The sequence below is a fragment of the Vipera ursinii genome (genome assembly GCF_947247035.1).
Source record: "Vipera ursinii genome assembly, chromosome: 12".
NCBI classification, from domain to species: domain Eukaryota; kingdom Metazoa; phylum Chordata; class Lepidosauria; order Squamata; family Viperidae; genus Vipera; species Vipera ursinii.
In genome coordinates, this window is record NC_139525.1 from 8614063 (window position 1) to 8634343 (window position 20281).

At 42.6% G+C, this 20281-nt stretch overlaps 1 protein-coding gene across 1 annotated transcript; it reads right to left on the reverse strand.

The window, feature by feature from the left end:
- Positions 1 to 494: 494 nt before the first annotated feature.
- On the reverse strand, positions 495 to 18183 carry BTK (Bruton tyrosine kinase). Its single transcript, XM_083371779.1, has 19 exons — positions 17968 to 18183; positions 15428 to 15620; positions 14789 to 14887; positions 14313 to 14378; positions 13143 to 13224; positions 11729 to 11857; positions 10954 to 11021; positions 10648 to 10829; positions 9812 to 9874; positions 8694 to 8748; positions 7971 to 8053; positions 7278 to 7405; positions 6417 to 6491; positions 5570 to 5741; positions 4696 to 4912; positions 3905 to 3969; positions 3638 to 3756; positions 2649 to 2806; positions 495 to 2160 (listed from the first exon to the last, which is right to left on the reverse strand). Exons 2-19 carry the CDS (start codon positions 15566 to 15568, stop codon positions 2089 to 2091), a joined length of 1974 nt encoding a protein of 657 aa, XP_083227905.1. The 5' UTR covers positions 15569 to 15620; positions 17968 to 18183; the 3' UTR covers positions 495 to 2088.
- Between the last annotated feature and the right edge of the window lie 2098 nt (positions 18184 to 20281).

Here is a 20281-nt window from a genome sequence, read left to right on the forward strand (position 1 = left end):
GATAGATAGATAGATAGATAGATAGATAGATAGATAGATAGATAGATAGATAGATAGATAGATAGATAGATGATAGATAGAGGGAGCCCATCTGAAAGGTGTTTTTTTTAAAAAAAAGTGATTTATCTTTATAACTTTCTTTTCAAAGCCAAGCAAATAAAAAAAATGATCAAATCTTGTATGGAGACTTGCAATAACATTTTCATATCAAATCAAATCAAATTCATTTCATCCACTTTAAAGGATTGCTTTCTGGAATACAAGGAGTAACTGTGTTAAATCAGAACCAAACAAAAAGCCTTATGACTTGGGGTGAGGTAGCAAAGCTTGCAATGGTGGCTTATCCAGCAAACGGTGGTTCAATAATAGATGGCCAATCTGGGATCCAGGAAGCAGTTACAAGCGTGAGGGTAATTCACAATAGGTTGCACTATGAAGTTATTGAAAACACTTTTTTCAAATTCAGCCTTGCACAGTATAATCCTGAACCCTTTTATTTGAGGATGAACATACAAGCACACACATGTTCCATCTAATCATGTTAAGAGTTACAGAGTTGCTTAAGTCAGTCTCTGGCTCGCTCTCCTCCCTTTGCAGTGTGCAGTAATAAATAGACTGCATTGTAAGGCTATTTTAGGAAATCAGCCTTGACTTTGCATGTTATATACATATTCTCTACACATACAGCACCTCTGTGCACCGCTCAGGTTTATAGCTCACACATCAGCCTAAATGAACAGGATTTCCACGCAAACGAGAGCAAATTGATAGAAGAGGTGTAAGAAAAAAAACTAATAAGTACCAATTATAACTTGGAGCCTAAATTTTGTTTTCAAAATCTTGCAAAAAAGCAGTTTGGTCTACAACACATCCTATGGCCGACTCTTTTTTTTTCCTTCCTGTTTACTACTTCACTTTTCTATTTTCTCACTGCTTCAAAGCGAAACAGACTTCAGGTATGGCTAATTTGATGGGAAGTCTCGTGCGTTGCACTGCCCTATCCTTTCTCTTATATTGCATCAACATTTACCCATTTTGTGTTTTCTAAAAGAAGGGAAAGTTTTCTCAAAGTTTATCTGAAGAGTTCTAGAGTTTTTGCAAGCAGAAACTTTTTTCAGGACTTTGAATCTGATTTATAGGGGAAAAAGATATTTGGCAAGAAGATATAAGATTAGTCAGGCACCTTCTACAGTAAACAGAAATTAAAAGCAGATCTTTGTGTTGAGCAAAAGCACCAGTGAACAAGTCCCCAGGGATCCAAGAAAGAAGGTGACGCAAATGAGTTTATTTTCTCTTCATGAAATGCAACTCACTTTCCTATCGCTTCTTTCCATTTTTATCCATCACTGCCCAATACATTTTGGGGTAGCTGCATTCCCAAGAAGTTTATTAATTATCTTGTTCCAAGTGATCTTGGACTAGCTAGACATTCTTATACCAAAAGCCACTGCCATTTGCCTGTAATCATACCGTAGTTTTCTGCCTTTTCTGCTCCGTTTCAACAAGGCGCCTTCATCCCATCCAGCGGTGGGATTCAAATAGGTGAACAACTGGTTCTCTGTATGGATGCCGCTTCTGGAAGTCCATTCTGGGCTTGGGCAACAAAAAAAAATCTGCCGAAATGGTGCGAACCGGCTGAATCCCCCCACTGATCCCATCTAATACTAAGCAGGATTTTTCCGGTAATCCAAGGTCAATCTCCAGGTGGGCAAAATCTGGGAGTGATCATGGAGGGAAGGCAGAAATGAGGAAAGAAAATTTCACGCTGTTTTTCTTTTCTGCTGACTTGGGAATGGGATGATAACTCTTCAGCTCAACAGCTGGGGACAAACTGCACCTTATCCTGCCGGATGAGAAAACACCTAAACACCGACTTGCTGGCTTGTTAGTTTTGGCTGGCTTCAAGGAGAAACCCAAAGGCGAGTTAAAAGGCGACTTGAAGACAGTTCTCAGTTGATCGAAGTACACCGGTTGTGACGGCCTTCTTGCTGATTTTGTTTTCACCATGTCCATTCAACAAGTCTTCAGCAAACCGAGGGATGGGGCAGCAATTCACAGAGAAAAATTATATTGGGTAACCGATGGGATTCAGACATCTTCATTCGCTAAATCCATAATGTGCCCAAGCAGGACCTGGAAACTTGGACGCTCTTCTGGTTTCTGGAAGAAAGAAAGAGAGAGGAAATGGCTTATACAGAACAGTTTCTGAAAGAGATACACACGGGATCTTTCTCTGAAGTGCTTAAAAAGATAAGGTGCCTCTCAGCGGGCTGTCTAAAAAGAAAGAGAAGTTGTAAAGGGGTTATCAAAAAAAAATACAGTCAGTCCTTGACCACAACTGAGTCCAAATTTTCTGCTGCTAAGCAAGAGAGTTAATAAGTGGATTTTGCCTCATTTTATGACCTTCCTTGCCACAGCTGTTAAGCCCATCGCTGCAGTTGTTACAAGTTAGCAACACTTTTGTTAAGTGAATCTGGCTTCTCTGATGATTTGGCTGGTCAGAAGGTTGCAAAGGGTGACCTCGTGACCCTTGGGACACTGCAACCGTCGCAAACACGTGCCAGGTGCCAAGTGTACACATTCTGATCAAGTGACCATGGGGAGGGTGGGGATGCTACAAAGGTAGAAAGGTAGCAAGAAAAACTTACCTCATGCCAGCAACTGTACATGATGGCGTAGATCCTGTCGGAGGCCAGCTGGGGGCGGTAGAGACGCAGCCCTTTGGTGACCTGATCGGTGGTCTCGCTGTTGGTGAATCTCTCGTAGGGCATCTTCCCCAAAGCGTGAACCTCCCACATCAGAACTCCTGTCCGTGGGGAAAGCATCCAGAGCATGAGGTCAGAGCACCACTGCTAGTTTTAGCCTCTTCTGAAATGCCACTCAGCTCTGCGTCTAAGATTCCTGGCCTCTGGACCACAAAGTCTTTGCTCTCTTCCCCCAAATGCAGTTGCATGTACGGGACAAAAACTATGCAGGCAGTCCTCTACTTACAACAGTATGTTTAGTGACCATTCTGAGTTACAACGGCACTGGAAAAAAAGTGACTTGATGACCATTTTTCACATTTACGACCCTTGCAGCATCCCCAGGGTCACGTGATCAAAATTCGGATGCTCGGGAACTGGTTTCATATTTAACGACGGTCGCCGTGTCCCAGAGTCATGTGATTCCCTCTGGCAACCTTCTGACAAGCAAAGTCAACGGGGTTCACTTAACATCCGTGTTACGTACTTCACAACTGCAGTGATTCACTTAACAAATGTGGAACGGAAGGTCGTAAAACGGGGCTAAACTAACTTGACTAACGGTCTTTCCTACCAGCGGAAATTTTGGGCTGAATTGTGGTCGTTAAGTCCAGGACTGCCTGTATTATCAGGTGGGATTATGTTACATGAGAGATTATGTTGAGAGATGTTTTTCTGAGGTAGCTACACCTGGAGGGACAACATTCCTGGATTCTACTACCCCAACCTCTTAGAATTGGGTGCCAAACGATGGCCTTGGAACACCTTTTCCCCACATCTGCTCTGGGACCTAGGAACTTTTATCACTGGCAGAGACCATGGCCAAGAATACTTTGTCATTACATTCATCAGCCTAGATGGGTTCTCCCCAATTTCTCAACTTCCATGCTCACCAAAAGCCCAGACATCCGATTTGCTGCTGAACTTGCTGTAGAGTAAAACCTCTGGAGGAGACCACCGAACTGGAAATTTGGATCCCATGGAGCTGATGTAATCATCATCCAAGACATACCTGCAAGCAGAAGGTTGGGTTGGCCAACTTGACAGTGTACGCCTCAAACCAACAACTCAAGTGGCTCAAAGTCCATGGAAGAAAATAGACCATTTCTCAACCTTGGCAACTGTCCCAACCTGCCAGACCCACGGATGTCAAAACTCACCTGGAAAGGCCAAAGTCAGAGACTTTGACCACTCCTTGTTCGTTGACCAAGCAGTTGCGAGCAGCCTGTGGAAGACAAGACAAAGAGAGGAAGCGTCATATAAGTAGTGGGGTACCCTAATAAAACATATCACCGTTTGTTACAGCCATAAACCAGCATAAACCTAAAATTACTGTCTTCTGAGAATCAGGATGCCTAAGCGTGTTACAAGATTCTCTGGATAGAGAATTGACTGTAATAAATATTTTAAACAAATAAATTTGCTTGGGACAGAAGGAAGAGGTTCATACAGTGCCAGGGAGAGATAAACTCCCTGAAACCACCAAGGCAGGTAAACTATTCTGTCCCTGCATGCTGTGAATTTGGGGCCCCTGACGGCACTTTCACCCCTGTTCTAGAACCTCCATCATTACCCCAGTTTGAGCATCCCTGATGGCACTTCCACCCAGTTGTAGACCCTCCAACCTCCATCATCATCCCAATTTGAGGATATGGTAGCACTTTCACCCCAGTTCCAGTGTCTCCATCATCACACCAGATTGAGGGTCCCAGATAGCACTTTCATCCTAGTTGGGGGAATGAGACTACAGTTTTCCAGTATTGTCAGACATCTCCAGAATCCTGTACCGGTAGATACATTGGCTAAGTTCACAGAGATGTATCCTTCAGCAACATCTGTAAGGCCACAAGTCATCCATGCCTCATCCATGACAAAGTCACTGTGGTAGTACAACCCAAAACATTTGACTTGAGTTTTCTCCCTTGGTTGAGTTAAGCAGTGTGTTGCCTACCAAGTCTCTGTGTAGAAACTGTTTGGATTCCAGATATTCCATGGCCTCACAAACATCCTTGCACATATCCAAAAGCTCGGTGGCCTGGAAGGACCGCCGAGTATCCCGCAGGTAGGTCAAGAGGCAACCTTTGGACAGGTACTCCGTGATAATCAAGATTGGTCTTTCCTTAGTGCAAACCCCAAAGAGTTGCACCAGGTTGGCATGGGAAAGATTCCTGAAAAAGAAAGCAAGAGCCTCATTGGTTTAGAAATTCACCTTTGTCCTTCATCGCTGTTTTTCCCCTCAAGTGGCAGACAAAATAAGGAGCAGATCAAAGCCATCCTATCCTTTGTTCAACTTGGACTTAAAATGTCTCAGGAACTCAGCTGGGGTCATTCAGAAAATCTTCATGTTCTACTAAGCACCGACTGTAGTTTATTTAAGGAATAAATCCTGACTAAACCAACCTTGGTTGGCGTGGTGTGCCAACTCAGTACCCCACTCTAAACTGGCTTTTCGTATAAGTGGCAGGAAGGAAAAAGGCCCAAGAGGAACTTTCAAATCCATTGCAAAGGAAAGTCTTCCTTCTAGCTACAGACAGAATTGCCCTCAAGTTAATAGTTGAGAAGTATCTACCCAAACACCCTTCCTTTAATGACAGGGCTCCAAGAACTGGGTTGAAATAAGTCTGAGCCTCCAACATTTGTGATGGACCACCCTGGGCAATCTGAAAGTCCAGAGAGACTTTCAGAATTGGAACGGAATCCCAGCAAGCCTACCAAGAGGGGAAGGATGCTGGGAGTAGTAGTTCAGCAACATCTGGAAGGTTCCTCACCCCAATCTAAAGGAAAGTCTTGATAGAAGAAAGAAGAAAAAGGAGGTATCAGCTCACATCATGACTTTGGCCTCATCAATAAACGCATCTTCTGACATGCAGCCTTCTTTGATCATCTTGATGGCCACGTCGTATTGACCTCGCCACTTGCCATGTTTCACCACTCCAAACTGGCCTGTTCCCAGCTCTTTCAGAAATGTCAGTTCTTTCAGATCAATCTCCCATGCCCCTAGGAATGACACAAAACAGGGGCTGGGTGAAAATGGATAGCCGTGTGGAGGAGAAGAAGACCATATGGACAACTTCCCACCATGTCCCAAAGCATCTAACATAATCTCACTGAAGGGCCCTGTGGGAAGTGAATGGGTGGCTTCTAAGTCACAACCACACATCAGATATAATCTACAGGCTATGTTCACTCAATGTGCTTTTGAATTAACTGGTTTAATATTGGCTATTGAATTAACTGGGTTGGCACAAAACACCCAACATGAATTATGAGAGAGAGAGAGCACATCCCACTAAATGACAAGGGAAAGGGAGGGAGGGAGGGAGGAAGGAAGGGAGGAAGGAAGGGAGGGAGAGAGGGAAGGAAGGAAGGAAGGAAGGAAGGAAGGAAGGAAGGAAGGAAGGAAGGAAGGAAGGAAGGAAGGAAGGAAGGGTTAGAGCGAGAGAGGGAAGGAAGGAAGGGAGAGAGGGAGGGAGAGAGGGAAGGAAGGAAGGGAGAGAGGGAAGGAAGGAAGGGAGGGAGGGAGGAAGGAAGGAAGGAAGGAAGGAAGGAAGGAAGGAAGGAAGGAAGGAAGGAAGGAAGGAAGGAAAGCTTAGCAACTGCTAAATTGTTCATGGATCTAATTTAGTGAACCCAACCACAGGCATCAAGCAGTTAAGGACATTCAGGTATTACCATATCCAAGACCTGCAGTGGAAGGAGCAGATTTTTGTTGTGTTGACACTGGATACTTCAATCGGGAGATAAGTCCTGGTGGATAAAAATAAAGCTGTGATTAGGAGGTTATTCAACATAAGAAGAGTCCGTTTGGTGTAGTAACTGATGGTGCTGGGCTAGAAACCAGGAGGCTAGGAGTTCTAGTTCTGTCTTAGGCATGGCATCAACTGGGTGACCTCGGGCCAGTTCCTCTCACCCAGTCCTAGAAGGAAAGGGGCAAGAGGAAACTACTTCTGAAACTACTGCCAAATAAAATAAAATAATGAAATAAATAAAATAAATAAAATAAAATAATAATGAAATAAAATAATGAAATAAATATAATAATAAAATAAATAAAATAATAATGAAACAAAATAATGAAATAAGTAAAATAATAAAATAAGTAAAATAAACTAATAATGAAATAAACTAATAATGAAATAAAATAATGAAATAAATAAAATAATGAAATAAATAAAATAATGAAATAAATAAAATAATAAAATAAATAAAATAAAATAATAATAAAATAAAATAATAAGAAATAAAATATAAAATAATAAATATATAAATAAAGTAAAATAATACTAAAATAAATAAAATAATGAAATAAAATAATGAAATAAAATAATAAGTAAAATAAAATAATAATAATAAAATAAATAAAATAAGAAAATAAGAAATGAAATATAAAATAATAAAATAAAGTAAAATAATAATAAAATAAATAAAAGAAAATATAAAGTAATAAAAGAAAACAAAACCAAATACAACATAATAAAACGAAACGAGATTCAGGGCCTCGCGCAGGGAGTTACCTGAGGCGCTCCTCCTCACCTGCGGAGTTGTGTTGGTGATAGTTGATGAGCTCCGGGATAGTGTTGAAGTGATGCTTCTCGGCCAGGAAATATTTGTTCTGGGGTGTGGAGCACACCACATAATGGCGGATGGTGCCCTGAGGCTCCCTAAGGGGTGTTAAAAAGAGAGTCCGAGATAAGCGAAGATGGCGGCATGAGAAACTGGGACAACAGGAGAAAGGAGCCATTGCTGTAGGGAGAGAAAGAGAAAGGTCCACCCCAGTTTAGAAAGAAAGAGTGAGAAAGTTGGAATGGGGTGCTGAGGTCATCCAGTCTACCCCATTGTTCAGTGCAGGAATCTCTCCCCTCCCCTGATATTTAAAATTCTTAACGATTAATGATAAAATGGAGGACCTACAAGAAACAAAATTACATCATTACATTAATTGGGAACCTATAACTGGTGAAGAATCAATTATTATGCCTTTGTCCTGCATAATTGATAAGCTTAAGCCAGATGAACTAAAAGCCATCTTCTGGATGATCGTGATATTGCTGTATTTTTTTTTATTATCATTTTATTTGGTCAACTTTTCTATACAAAAACTACGGACCTTCAAACAGCCTCTCCCACTGTCAACCATAATGACGTTTCTCCTGCTACGGAGCTCTTCTTGAGGACTAGCCTGGTGTGGGATTCACATTTATTTTTTTATCAGCAGGTCACACTCACCCAGAGGACTTAGCAAACACAGAGACGGTGTATTTGCCTGTCTTGCTGACAGAATCTCGAACGATGAAACCGCCATCTTTGCCCTGGAATATAAAAATGCCTAATTTTTTCAGTTGTGAGGACTGGAGAATGATTAATTTTTCAGTGTAAGACAAGACCTGGGTCTCTTCACAAACCCCTGTTGTGAGTTTGCCCTTGTGAGTAAGCCCTTTGATAAAACTACACTGACCTAGAATGCCGGATTACTAGCCCTAGTAGTAGTTAGTACTACGGTAGTAAAATTAAATAGTTTTGCCTGAACTCTACATCCAAATCTATTACACCCTTCACAAGCAAAGAGAAATTCTTGGCATATAATTTAGGAACTTAAAATGAAATGATATACTAAACAAACTAGTTCCTGGTCATTAGCTACTCCTGATTGGATCCAGAAGCTAAATAAATAAATAAATAAAGGGTACAGAACACACTCAGTGTATTCAAAGTCACAGATAATCCCCCAAATCCTTACTTGATTTCCTTGCAGTGTTTCTCAAACTTGGCAAATTAAAGATGTGTAGATTTCAACTCCCAGAATTCCCAAGTCAATAATTTCCTCCCCCCCACCAGCTGGCTGGGGAATTCTGGAAGTTGAAGTCCACACATCTTTAACTTGCAAGGGTTGAGACACCCAAATTCCTTGCAATGAAAGGAAGAGGAGGGAAAACACACGCAAGACATTACCTCTTTCTTCAGCAATTCTTCTGCTTGTCTTCTGGTTATGTTTTTTAAATACCACCTAAAACGCGACAAGATAATTGTCAAGAAAGAACACCTAGGATGAAGAGCCTTGTGGGAGGAATTTATTTGGAATAAAGAATGAAAATGAAATTCTCCAGAATTTATTAGTGGTTCATTCCCAGAGCTGCCCTTCTGTTTGATGCAAATATGGGGGGGGGAACAATGTTGAGCATGTGTGTGTTTTTCTCAGCATGCCCCAGTTCCTTCCTTCCTACTCATCTTATTACTAGCTGATCTTTTTCCTCTGGAGTCCAAATGGACAAACTACATCTCAAATGATGGAGGAGGCATGGGACATCTAGAGGATGAAAACTGACCATGGGGCAGAAAATCCCGCACTTGAACTGAATGATGCAGTCCAGTCATGGAAGAGCCGAGGTGGCCTACCCCTGGTCTAGTCTTTTCTTAAAAGATCTCCAGTATATTGCCCAGCCTGCCCTCTCCCAGAAGGAGCATCCTCCTTAGTTCAGCACCTTGCACCTTCTTCCTCCAGGCAAGAGAATGATGAGAATAACTAGTCTTAATAATCAAATCCACATTTTCCACCCCTACCTGGAATATTGAGCCTTGGTGGAGCAGTGGGCTAATGCCTCCTTAAGTAACACCAGCTGCCTGCAATTAGTGCAGGTTCGAGTCCCACCAGGCTCAAGGTTGACTCAGCCTTCCATCCTTCCCAGGTAGGTAAAATGAGGACCCAGATTGTTGGGGGCAATTAAGCTGACTTTGTAATAATGCCGCTTGGGGTGTGTGTGTGAAAGCCCTAATAAGCAGGCATATACATAGAATGAAGGCTACTGCTAAGCTTGTAAGCCACCCTGAGTCTTCGGAGAAGGGCGGGATATAAATGTAATAAAAATAAAATAAAGTCTTCTGCAGTCTGGACTCCATTAGATGAGTTAGAGCAGGGGTCTTCAAACTTGGCTCTTTTATGACTTGTGGACTTCAACTCCCAGAATTCTTGAGCCACAAGTCATAAAAGGGCCAAGTTTGAAGACCCCTGGGTTAGAGTATATGTGGCATCTCCATGAATGGATCCAGCCCATGGATCAGAGGACACTCACTCAAATATCTCCAGAGAATCTCTTGTTTCGGTGATGTAATTGGAGGGGATGTAACCTTGTTTCCTGGATGGAAGGAAGCAAAGGGGGAAGGGGAAGAGGAAGAGGAAGAAGGATGGTAAGACCACTATGGTTCTCATGCAGGATGTCTCAGTCTTCCGTTATTCAATCTAAGAGAATGGCAAATCCAAAAACGAGAATCTTGATGCTCATATAGGTAAGTTGAATATAGGCATTGCCTTACTAAACATCCCAAACAACTGCTCAAAACTGACCTTGTTTGGGAATTTCCCATGATTAAAGAAAGTCAGACGTGATGGGGCAGATCTTTTAGTTGTGCGAGTAGATTAAAGGCATCTGTCTCCACCTCTTCAGAATAAACCCTTGGGAACTCTGTCTCTGGGATGCTAAGCCAACATCAATCTAGATCAGCAAGGCTGGCTGAGGAATTCTGGGAGTTGAAGTCCACACATCTTAAAGTGCCCAAGATTGAGAAACTCTGATGTAGACCAGTGGTCTCCAAACTTGTTGACTCCAACTCCCAGAATTCCTCAACCAACCATGCTGGCTGGAGAATTCTGGGAGTTGAAGTCCACACATCTTAAAGTGCCCAAGATTGAGAAACACTGATCTAGACCAGGGGTCTCCAAACTTGTGCACTCCAACTCCCAGAATTCCTCAACCAACCATGCTGGCTGGAGAATTCTGGGAGTTGAAGTCCACACGTCTTAAAAGAGGCCACATTTCAGACCCTTGATCTAGGCCATAAACCAAACCACAATGAAATCCACCCCAAAACACTCTGCCCATCCAAACATTGATGTCCTCCCATCTCATACCCATTCTGGTCTTGGGCTCGCCACCAAGATTCACTGCTCTCCTCCAGGATGAGATATTCTTCCCCTTTCTGTAGCTGCAAGTCTTGGTCATTCATGGGGGCGTAATCATAGAGAGCGATCACCTTCCTGGTCTTAGAAGGAATGCTGGGTGATGGCTTGGGTGGCAGAGGCTTCTTCACGACCTTTGGAGAGATTGGGAAAGTGAGGAGGAAAAGAGGGAGGCCTTCCAGGGATCTGGTCACAAGACTTGTGCACTGCCCAGGCATCGGTGGTGTCAAGTCTACCCACACCTGCCCATGAAGGTACCTGGTTCTCTTCTGGTGTCGGGGGCAATGGCTTTTCGGGCTTCTGAAGCAAACGTCCACTTTTGAAACCTGCAAGGAGAGTTGTGATTGATTGATTGATTGACTGATTGATATAGCTGATATCCTGCCCTTCTGTCCATAGGTTCCTAACCATTACAGGTAGATCTTGGCCTAGGCCAGGGGTAGGCAACCTTGGCTTTTTTTTATGACTTGTGGACTTCAACTCCCAGAATTCCTGAGCCAGCATGGCTCAGCTTGGAAACCTCTCCCTTTCCCCTCAGCTTGGCTAACTCAGGAATTCTGGGAGTTGAAGTCCACAAGTCATAAAAAAGAGCCAAGGTTGCCTACCCCTGGCCTGGGATCACAAATGGGACTAGAATTTCCATTGCTAATCAAGATGGTGGTTACGTGAATCCCGCCCGAATTTACAACCGTTTCTGTCACAGTCGTTAAGCGAATCACATGGGCCTTAAGTGAATCAAAGCTTCCCTCAAGGACTTCCTTTGTCAAAGGCGACTGGGAAGGTCGCAAAACCAATGACTCCGGGATGCCACAAGCACGCCAGCTATTAAGCGCCTAATTTTTGATCATGTGACTGTGGAGATGTGCTAAGTGTGAGGACCCAGTTGTAAGTCCCTTTTTCAGGGCTGTTCTAGCTCTGAACAGCACTAAACGAACGGTTATAAGTTGGGGACTACCTGTACAACAACAGGAAGAAAGAAGGATGGAGACGGAGATCAGAGGGAAGACAAGGAGAAGCCGAGGTGATCTCTTACTTTGACTTCTGCCTGCCAGAAGTTTGCAACCCATGGCCATTTTGGCAGTCTGGAAGCAGCAAAGATATTGTCCATCTGTCCAGAAACAAGGATGATACTTCTGCACCAGGTTGCTGTTATAGTAGGTCACTGCAGCAAGATGGAATAAGAGAGGAGATTTCTGAAGAGGGTGCTAAGAACTAACTCAGACATTGTGGTCCGATTTATTTGTCAAAACATTCACTTAGCAATTCAACATTAAGTTCATTACGTTCAGACCACTTTAATCCTGAGTGAACGAAACACAAGGACTGTGTTTGCTTATCATGCGATTGCCTAAACCAGGGGTAGGCAACCTCGGCTCTTTTATGACTCGTGGACTTCAGCTCCCAGAATTCCTGAGCCAACATGGCTCAGCTTGGAAACTTCTCCCTTTCCCCTCAGCATGGCTGGCTCAGGAATTCTGGGAGTTGAAGTCCATGAGTCATAAAAGAGCCGAGGTTGCCTACCCCTGGCCTAAACCAATCAATCTATGATTTTACAGCTTTTAACCTGATGGCCTGGTTCACATAACCTACTTGGAAAAGGTCTATTACCTACAACGCAAGCTATCAATTTAGTTGAGTCTGACATATTGTACAAACCCAGCCATTATACCAGTCTTATCCCTAGGCCCTTGCTTGGTGGCTACCATCAACCTCATAATAAATCTTTCTTTCATTTGTTTCTCCCCAACATTTTTATCCGGCCATCCAACAACAAAAATCCTGTGTTCAAACCCATTGTTGTTGTTAGCTGCAAAGTCGTGTCCAACCCATCGCGACCCTACGGACAACGTTCCTCCAGGCCTTCCTCTCCTCTACCATCTTCTGGAGTCCATTTAAGCTCACGCCTACTGCTTCAGTGACTCCATCCAGCCACCTCATTCTCTGTTGTTCAAACCCATTGCAACAGTAAAATTAAGCCATGGCTTTAATCACAATGAGAAAACCCATAAAAATCAGATTAGGGGATGCAGAAGCTGAACCTGTGAATTAGTGAAAGATATAAAGCCTAATAAATAAATAAATAAATAGATAGATAGATAGATAGATAGATAGATAGATAGATAGATAGATAGATAATAAATAAATAAATAAATAAATAAATAAATAAATAACAACAGGAAGCAGCTATAATGATAGACAGCACTGAAATGCTACTTTCAATTAAAGTCTTAGATCTTTAGAAAACTGCCAGGGTGTTTTGTTCAGTTTTTTAAAAAGAACTTTTTCCCCAAAATTGATGGTCTACAAATACATTTGGGTCACCCTCCCCCCCCCCCCCGAAATTCTGTGTCTCTGCGCTTTGTTTGATGGACACCCTGATACATTTCAGAGACGGCCCTTCTCTGATGCCACAGCATTACAGATGTTTCAACCACATGGACACTGACTGTTCTTCAGTTGGTGAATCCAGCGGGTCCGTAATTCCTCCATGGGAGAGAAGACATAAAGGGGTCCTTCATCATATACAACCTTGGGGACACACAAAGCAGAGATAAAGAACAGTGGTTAAAGTATAGATAGTCCTCTATATAAATGATGTATTTTTAATACCCCATCTTTTGTCAAGAAAATTTACCTAGGAGCGTGCTCGCTTGTCTGAAATGGTATAGGTTCTCCTGCTTGAGCAGGGGGCTGGACTAGAAGACCTCCAGGGTCTCTTCCAACTTTATTCTATTTTACCCAGATTAGGCTAAAGAAAGTGATTCTCTTAAGTCATCCAATGAGTTCTGCGGCCCGTATTCATACACAAACATTTTTTGGAAAGAAATTACACAACGTTACAAAATAATCAGAAGATGTCTAAGGTTAGTTGGTCTGAATCTTAGATAGATGATAGATAGATAGATAGATAGATAGATAGATAGATAGATAGATAGATAGATAGATAGATAGATAGACAGACAGACAGACAGACAGACAGACAGACAGACAGACAGACAGACAGATAATTTCATGCCTGCTTTGTATACATGGTTGTACTTTGACCATAAGGTTCCTTCATTCATTCATGGACCACTAGAGTAGTGCTACTCAACCTTGGCAACTTTAAGTTGCCTAGGCTTCAACTTCCAGTATTCTCTAGCTGGGGAAGTTCATGCTTCTTAAAGGTTGAGAAACGCGGCATTAAGAAGACACGACAACAGATCTTCAGAACCAAAAACATCTCCAATGATCAGGCCTTTGGTTATACATTTTCTAACTTCATTCACACAATATGCAGCAGCAAGCCATTTAAAGATCCCGGCACTATATTTTCCCAACTTTCTAAGCTTAGCTACTCTTGGCCTTGGCCTAGGCCAGGGGTAGGCAACCTTGGCTCTTTTATGACTCGTGGACTTCAACTCCCAGAATTCCTGAGCCAGCCATGCTGAGGGGAAAGGAAGTGTTTCCAAGCAGAGCCATGCTGGCTCAGGAATTCTGGGAGTTGAAGTCCACGAGTCATAAACGAGCCAAGGTTGCCTACCCCTGGCCTAGGCCTTAGCCTGACACAGAAGCCCAAGCTTCCTTGTTAACGATACATCAGTGAGGACCAGAAAGCTGATAGAAAAGAAACTTACTTGGAAGGGATAAGGAAACCGCTCTATAATGGAAATCTGCTCATGTTCATTTGCATCTTCTTTTCGCTGCATGCAAATTAATTTAATTTAATTTAAATTGAATTAAATTAATAAATAACACATACATACACACACATACATACATACAATGAGTACATCAAAGCTAATTCTATGCTTTCACAACACACATCTGGGAAAGTTGGAGCCTTCCTCCTGGCTCCCATATGCAAAATGCAAAAACATCTTAATTTTCATAATCTGACTGTAAAATTTCCCTCCTACCAAGCCAGTCAGACACCATTCTTTGTGGCTGGCTTTTCATTCCTAGCCAAGGATCCCAGTTTGGATAGAACAGCAAACAAACAAAAAAGTAAAAAAAAATGCTTTTTTAATCATTGGACTGGTAGCTTCCACCAGCACGCCACTCCTTTGAGATTAAACCAGCATTCTTACAAGAGGCAGCAACGTCTCCTTACCGATATCCGTCGTTCTGGAGGGGGATTGTTTTCTGGAACCACAATCTCGACACAAGTGATTTTATCGATGTCCACAGACCCTTTCTTACTTCCCCTGCGCTGCAGGAAGAAAGTGAAAATATTGGGAAGGGTTTTTTTCTTTTTTTTAAGAGGCCTAAAATTCCAGCCTACAATTTGTGCAGCTGGAGAGATGGGTAAGATACAGTGACCTAATGCAGGAGGGATCTCAGAAGACGGTTCTGCACAGCGACTAGATTATGTCAGCCAGATGATGACTTCATTCTTGAACCCCAAAATACATGCCCTTGACCCTGCATTCCTCCAAAATCCTTTTTTTTAAAAAAAAAAGGCAATAGAACTTTTCATGACAGTTGCATAACATTGGCTAGTTCGGGAGATCTGCACATTCTTCCATTCTCAGGAAAAGATTAAGCAAATTCCCCATCATCAAACACTTATATTTGCAAGAGAATTAAGAAACCTCCATACAGCACTAACAAACATAGGGATGAAATGGGTGATAAAGTGAGAGTATCCAGTTGTTCATATTTCAGAGACCTAATCCTTTTTGCCCTTTCAACAAATCTGGTTAAAGAAGACCTTGCACCAATCTTGGTTGTTAAGTTCTCCGGGACTCACCCCACGTTCGAAGTCATATTCATAGTAAGAGAGCTTGCTTTCTGTCAACAGAAACAGGCGCTTCTTGAAATTCAGCGGAGAAGTCTTTTTCTTTTGCTGGGAACGCTTCAGAAAGATGCTCTCTAGGATAACATTGGACATGGCTCCTCTTTTCCTCCTCTTCCTCCTCCGCGATCAATTTGCTGGACTGCCGCTGCCAACAATCATTAAAAACACTAAGGAAAATTGAACAGATTTGTTTCCATCCAATCATATACGGAAGTGCCACATTCTGCAGCCAGAAGTGCTCAATTCTGTAGAGTTGCTGGCATTTGGGTGCCACGTAGATTTAATAGTTTTTATCCTACTTATTCATTTCCTGCCTTTAGTATTTTTACAAATAATTCAACGTAACAAACATATTCATACCTCCTATTTTTCCCCAAACAACAACCCTGTGAGGTGGGCTGGGAGAGATTGATTGGCCCCAAGTCACCCAGCTGGCTTTCATGGCTAAGGCAAGACTAGAACTCACCATCTTCCACTTTCTAGTTTGTTGCTTTAATAATATGTTATTGTGGGTGGTTGCACAAACAATGGGATTTATTTCTGTCTAATTATATATATATATGTCTTTGTCTTTCAATCTATTAACCAGGAATGAGAGAGAGAGAGAGAGAGAGAGAGAGAGAGAGAGAGAGAGAGAGAGAGAGAGAGAGAGAGAGAGAGAGACATAGTGCTTATAGAATAGAATTCTTTATTGGCCAATTGTGATTGGATACATAAGGAATTTGTCTCCAGTGCATAAGCTCTCAGTATACATGCAAACAACGTCATAGATCATAAACAATAATTACAATCAATCATAAGATACGAACAACAACTAATAAATCCTAAGTTACCAATAGAAGGTGGTAGGAAAGATGAGAAGATAAGAAAGGCTGAGAAATGAGAAGATGAGAAAGATGAGAATATGAGGAGGATAATAGCAATACGGCCCTACTACATGGGTAAATATTTTTAAGTAGAAGTCAGTGCTGTGGGAATTAGGTGTTCAGCAGAGTAATGGCACAGGGGGAAAACTGCTTTTGTGTCTAGTTGTTTTGGCATGCAATTAGACTATGATTAGATATTAGACTCTAACATCTTGAGAAAACAGCTTGAATTGAAAAGGGGGAAAAGGAAGTGCTAAAGTACTTCCTTGAACCAGTTTCCTCCAGTCAGGGAAATGGTTATCATTTTGACATACCCTGCAAGCCCATTTTTGCACTGGTTCAGCACCTACTGTGTACCAACGTGCTTTATGAAAAAAATTGGGGCTATGCAACCCTAACATTAAGCAAGGGAAGTCTGGAGTCCTAAACCATCTCCCCTGATGAGTGTCTCTATTGTCAAAATGCTGCTCCTGCCAGGATGATTTTCATAATAACTGGAGTCTTCCGTCTAAAGTCTAACTTTAAGGAAAGGTTGACGCAAGGTGCCTTCAGATTCCAGAAAAAGCCCAATTGTACACTGCTAATCCTTGCCCTGATCATCTTTCCTTCAAGCTAACTGTAGCCAATATCTACCTTTGGTCTGCCCTTCTTTGCATCTTTGTGTTGGGGTTTAACTTCACAGATCATGTGAATTTGGCCACTGTGCTTTGCAAACCGCATATTACAAAGATGAGTGGCATGTATGAACCCAGCCAGAGCAGCTGTGTAGGAGACTGAAGGCTGAAATCCTACAAAAGTCAAGTAGACAGAACTTGCTTCTGAGTAAAACGGGGCCTCTACAAAATGTCCATGCCAAATAAGAAGAAAAGAGAGCTTCTCTCTTGAAAATGCACACATCTGTTAGTGAGTGCAGCTGCCTCTTCTGTGTAATTTTTTTTTTTAAAAAATCAAGAATCACCTTGCATTGCATGCCCTGTAGTCTTTTAGTCTGCCTATAGTGGACAGCTGCATTCTCAGAGATTTACAAGGCTGGGTTCCCGGAAAAGTGCCACGTTAGAGGAGCGTGCATCAGACAGATGTAAATATTATGTAAAATGTTTGTATTTATTTCTCCTCCGGGCATTAACCCAATACTGATATAGAACAATTGTTTTAATTGCTTAAAAGTTCTTTCTTTGCTAAAATGAAGAAAGAAAGAAAGAAAGAAAGAAAGAAAGAAAGAAAGAAAGAAAGAAAGAAAGAAAGAAGGAAGGAAGGAAGGAAGGAAGGAAGGAAGGAAGGAAGGAAGGAAGGAAGGAAGGAAGGAAGGAAGGATAGAGATGAGAGACATGATAAGAGGAATAAGTAGAGGTAGAAATAGAAGTAGAGCTATAGTGATACATAGATAGATAGATAGATAGATAGATAGATAGATAGATAGATAGATACAGTGCTTTTTTTGTAACTCACACATGTCATACAACCTGCCTTGCCTACCCTACAAGGTTCCATCCAAAAAAGGTGCCGGAACTCCGTTCTGAGCGTTCTGTGACAAAAAAAGCCCTGGATAGATAGATAGATAGATAGATAGATAGATAGATAGATAGATAGATAGATAGATAGATAGAAAGAAACAAAGTCACTTACTGGCTATTTCCTCTTTTTTCCTTCCGCAGATTACAGGCAATCCTTTCAGCGAGGCCCCCCCAGATCCTGGGAGATGTGACCCCCCACACACTGCCTTTCTGATATTTGAGCAGAGGGTGACAGCGATGACAGGAGCCGGAGACGGACTGGAAGAGCCACATTGAACAACATGCAGTCCAGCTCTCATCTCAGCCAACCCCACCCTTTCAGTTCCTCTTTTCGTAGTTTCTGACCGAGCTGTCTCTGTTTCCTCTCACCGAGAGGCCACACAGCTGTAAAAAAAAGAATATTTTAGTTTTGGGGGGAGGGAAGGAGAAATCTCTAGTCTTTGCTCCCCCCCCTCCTCTAAAGGCCATGAAATCGTCTCCAGGTGTGAAAGGACTGCTGGACAGACGTGGAAGCCAAGCATGGAGACCAAAAGGGACCAACAAAAGGTTTTCATCTAAAGTTGCACAGCGTTCTTCCTCCAACAGTTGGATTGGAAACATCCTGTGGAATTCAAAAGTTTGCTACGTTAGCTATGGTCTATCGAAAGAACGGCTGGCACAGCAAAGCACAAGAGACCAAAATAGCTGTGGTTGGCATGAGGAGTTTAAATGAAAAGGGGGATAATCCCAATAAAGGAGAATATTTGTACCTCATGGTTGAAATGAGGGATCCTTGGTGTTCTCTGCGCTTTAGTTGTTTCCTTGCAGATGTTTCATGACCCAACTTGAGAACATCATCAGAGCTAGCACGGATGATGTCCCCTAGTTTGGGTAAACACTGGATTCAATCACACACACATTAAGCCCTGGGATTGGTTTGGGTTTAGCTGTGTACTATGTGGTCCCAATTCATATTTTCCATACCCTGAAATGTATGGTTCCTATAACCCAACGAAATGAAGCTTATTCAGTAAACCTAGGGGTACGCCAATTATGGTTTGGTGTGTGGTACAAAGCCAGTCCACAGAGGAAATTCCTTTTGCAGCTTGAACTGGGGTTTAATGTTGGTTGTAAAAGGTCTGGTTATCAGGGTCTTGTGTAATAACTGTCTTTGACCCTGGGTAGTTACTGTGTTTGTTAGCCACTGATTTTAGCCACAGCCTGCCTTGTCTTTTTGCAATGAGCAAATCGATCCGAATTAAAACGTGGCTTTTCCAAACTGGTCTAATTCGATGAGGTCTCTTGTCGACATCGTTGACTTGGCTTCAGTAGGCTGGATTCTGACATGTCACTAGGCCACGGTTTGTTCAATCGTGACTGAAGTCACATCTGACTGATTTCAAACCACAGACTAAGCTAAAAATAAACCAACGACCTTCTTTCTGTGCATGTGGAGAGACACAAGCCTTGGCAAGCCTGGCCTCAACTCGGATGAAGTCTGGAAAGAAAGAAAGAAAAAATCCTAAGGTTGCAAAGCCATCAAGGCTTCCTCTTTTCACGAATTTCTCTACAAAGAAACGATGATCTCTTTTTTTTCCCCAGAAAAAAATGTCTACCAAAAAAAAAAAAAAAAGACAGGAGTGGGAAACCACCCTTCTGCTTTTTTGCGTGTCCGGCACGTAAATACGGTTCCTTCTCTGGTCATTTGAGCGATTTGAACCTAAATCACTGACAGCGCTTTCACAAAATGATGAAAAAAAGGGAATTATCCCAACCTGTTGCCTCCCGTTGATAGGGCGCGCAATTTAGGCATCCTCCTGGACTCACAACTCAGTTTTGAAGATCATATTGGAGTCGTGGCCAGGTTCGCCTGGTGCGCCAGTTGCGCCCCTATCTGGACCGAGATGCCCTACGTACGGTGACTCATGCACTCGTTACCTCTCGTATAGATTACTGCAATGCTCTCTACATGGGGCTGCCTTTGAAGACCACCCGGAGGCTTCAGCTAGTGCAGAATGCGGCCGCGCGGGTAGTGATGGGAGCATCCCGATACTCCCATATTACACCCCTCCTGCGTGAGCTGCATTGGCTACCAGTTGTCTTCCAGGCGAGATTTAAGGTGCTGGTACTTACCTTTAAAGCCCTACATGGCCTAGGCCCGGGATATTTGCAGGACCGTCTGCTACCGGGGACGACTTCCCATCGCCCAGTGCGCTCACACAGAGAGGGCCTCCTCAGGGTGCCGTTGGCCAGACAATGTCGGCTGGCAACCCCCAGGGGGAGGGCCTTCTTTGTGGGAGCACCAGCCCTTTGGAACCAATTCCCCCTTGAGCTTCGGATGGCCCCGGACCTCCGGTCCTTTCGCCGCGACCTCAAAACTTTCTTCTTCCATCAGGCTGACCTGGATTGATGATGAGTTTTTAAATATGTTTTAATTTTTAACTGTG

Coding starts and splice junctions, on each gene's coding strand:
- BTK (XM_083371779.1), bottom strand. CDS start 15,568: ATGTCCAATGTTATCCTAGAGAGCATCTTTCTGAAGCGTTCCCAGCAA. Junction 14,379..14,788: donor CTCCAGAACGACGGATATCG/GTAAGGAGACGT, acceptor ATTTGCATGCAG/CGAAAAGAAGATGCAAATGA. Junction 9,875..10,647: donor CGAGCCCAAGACCAGAATGG/GTATGAGATGGG, acceptor CCTTCCATCCAG/GAAACAAGGTTACATCCCCT.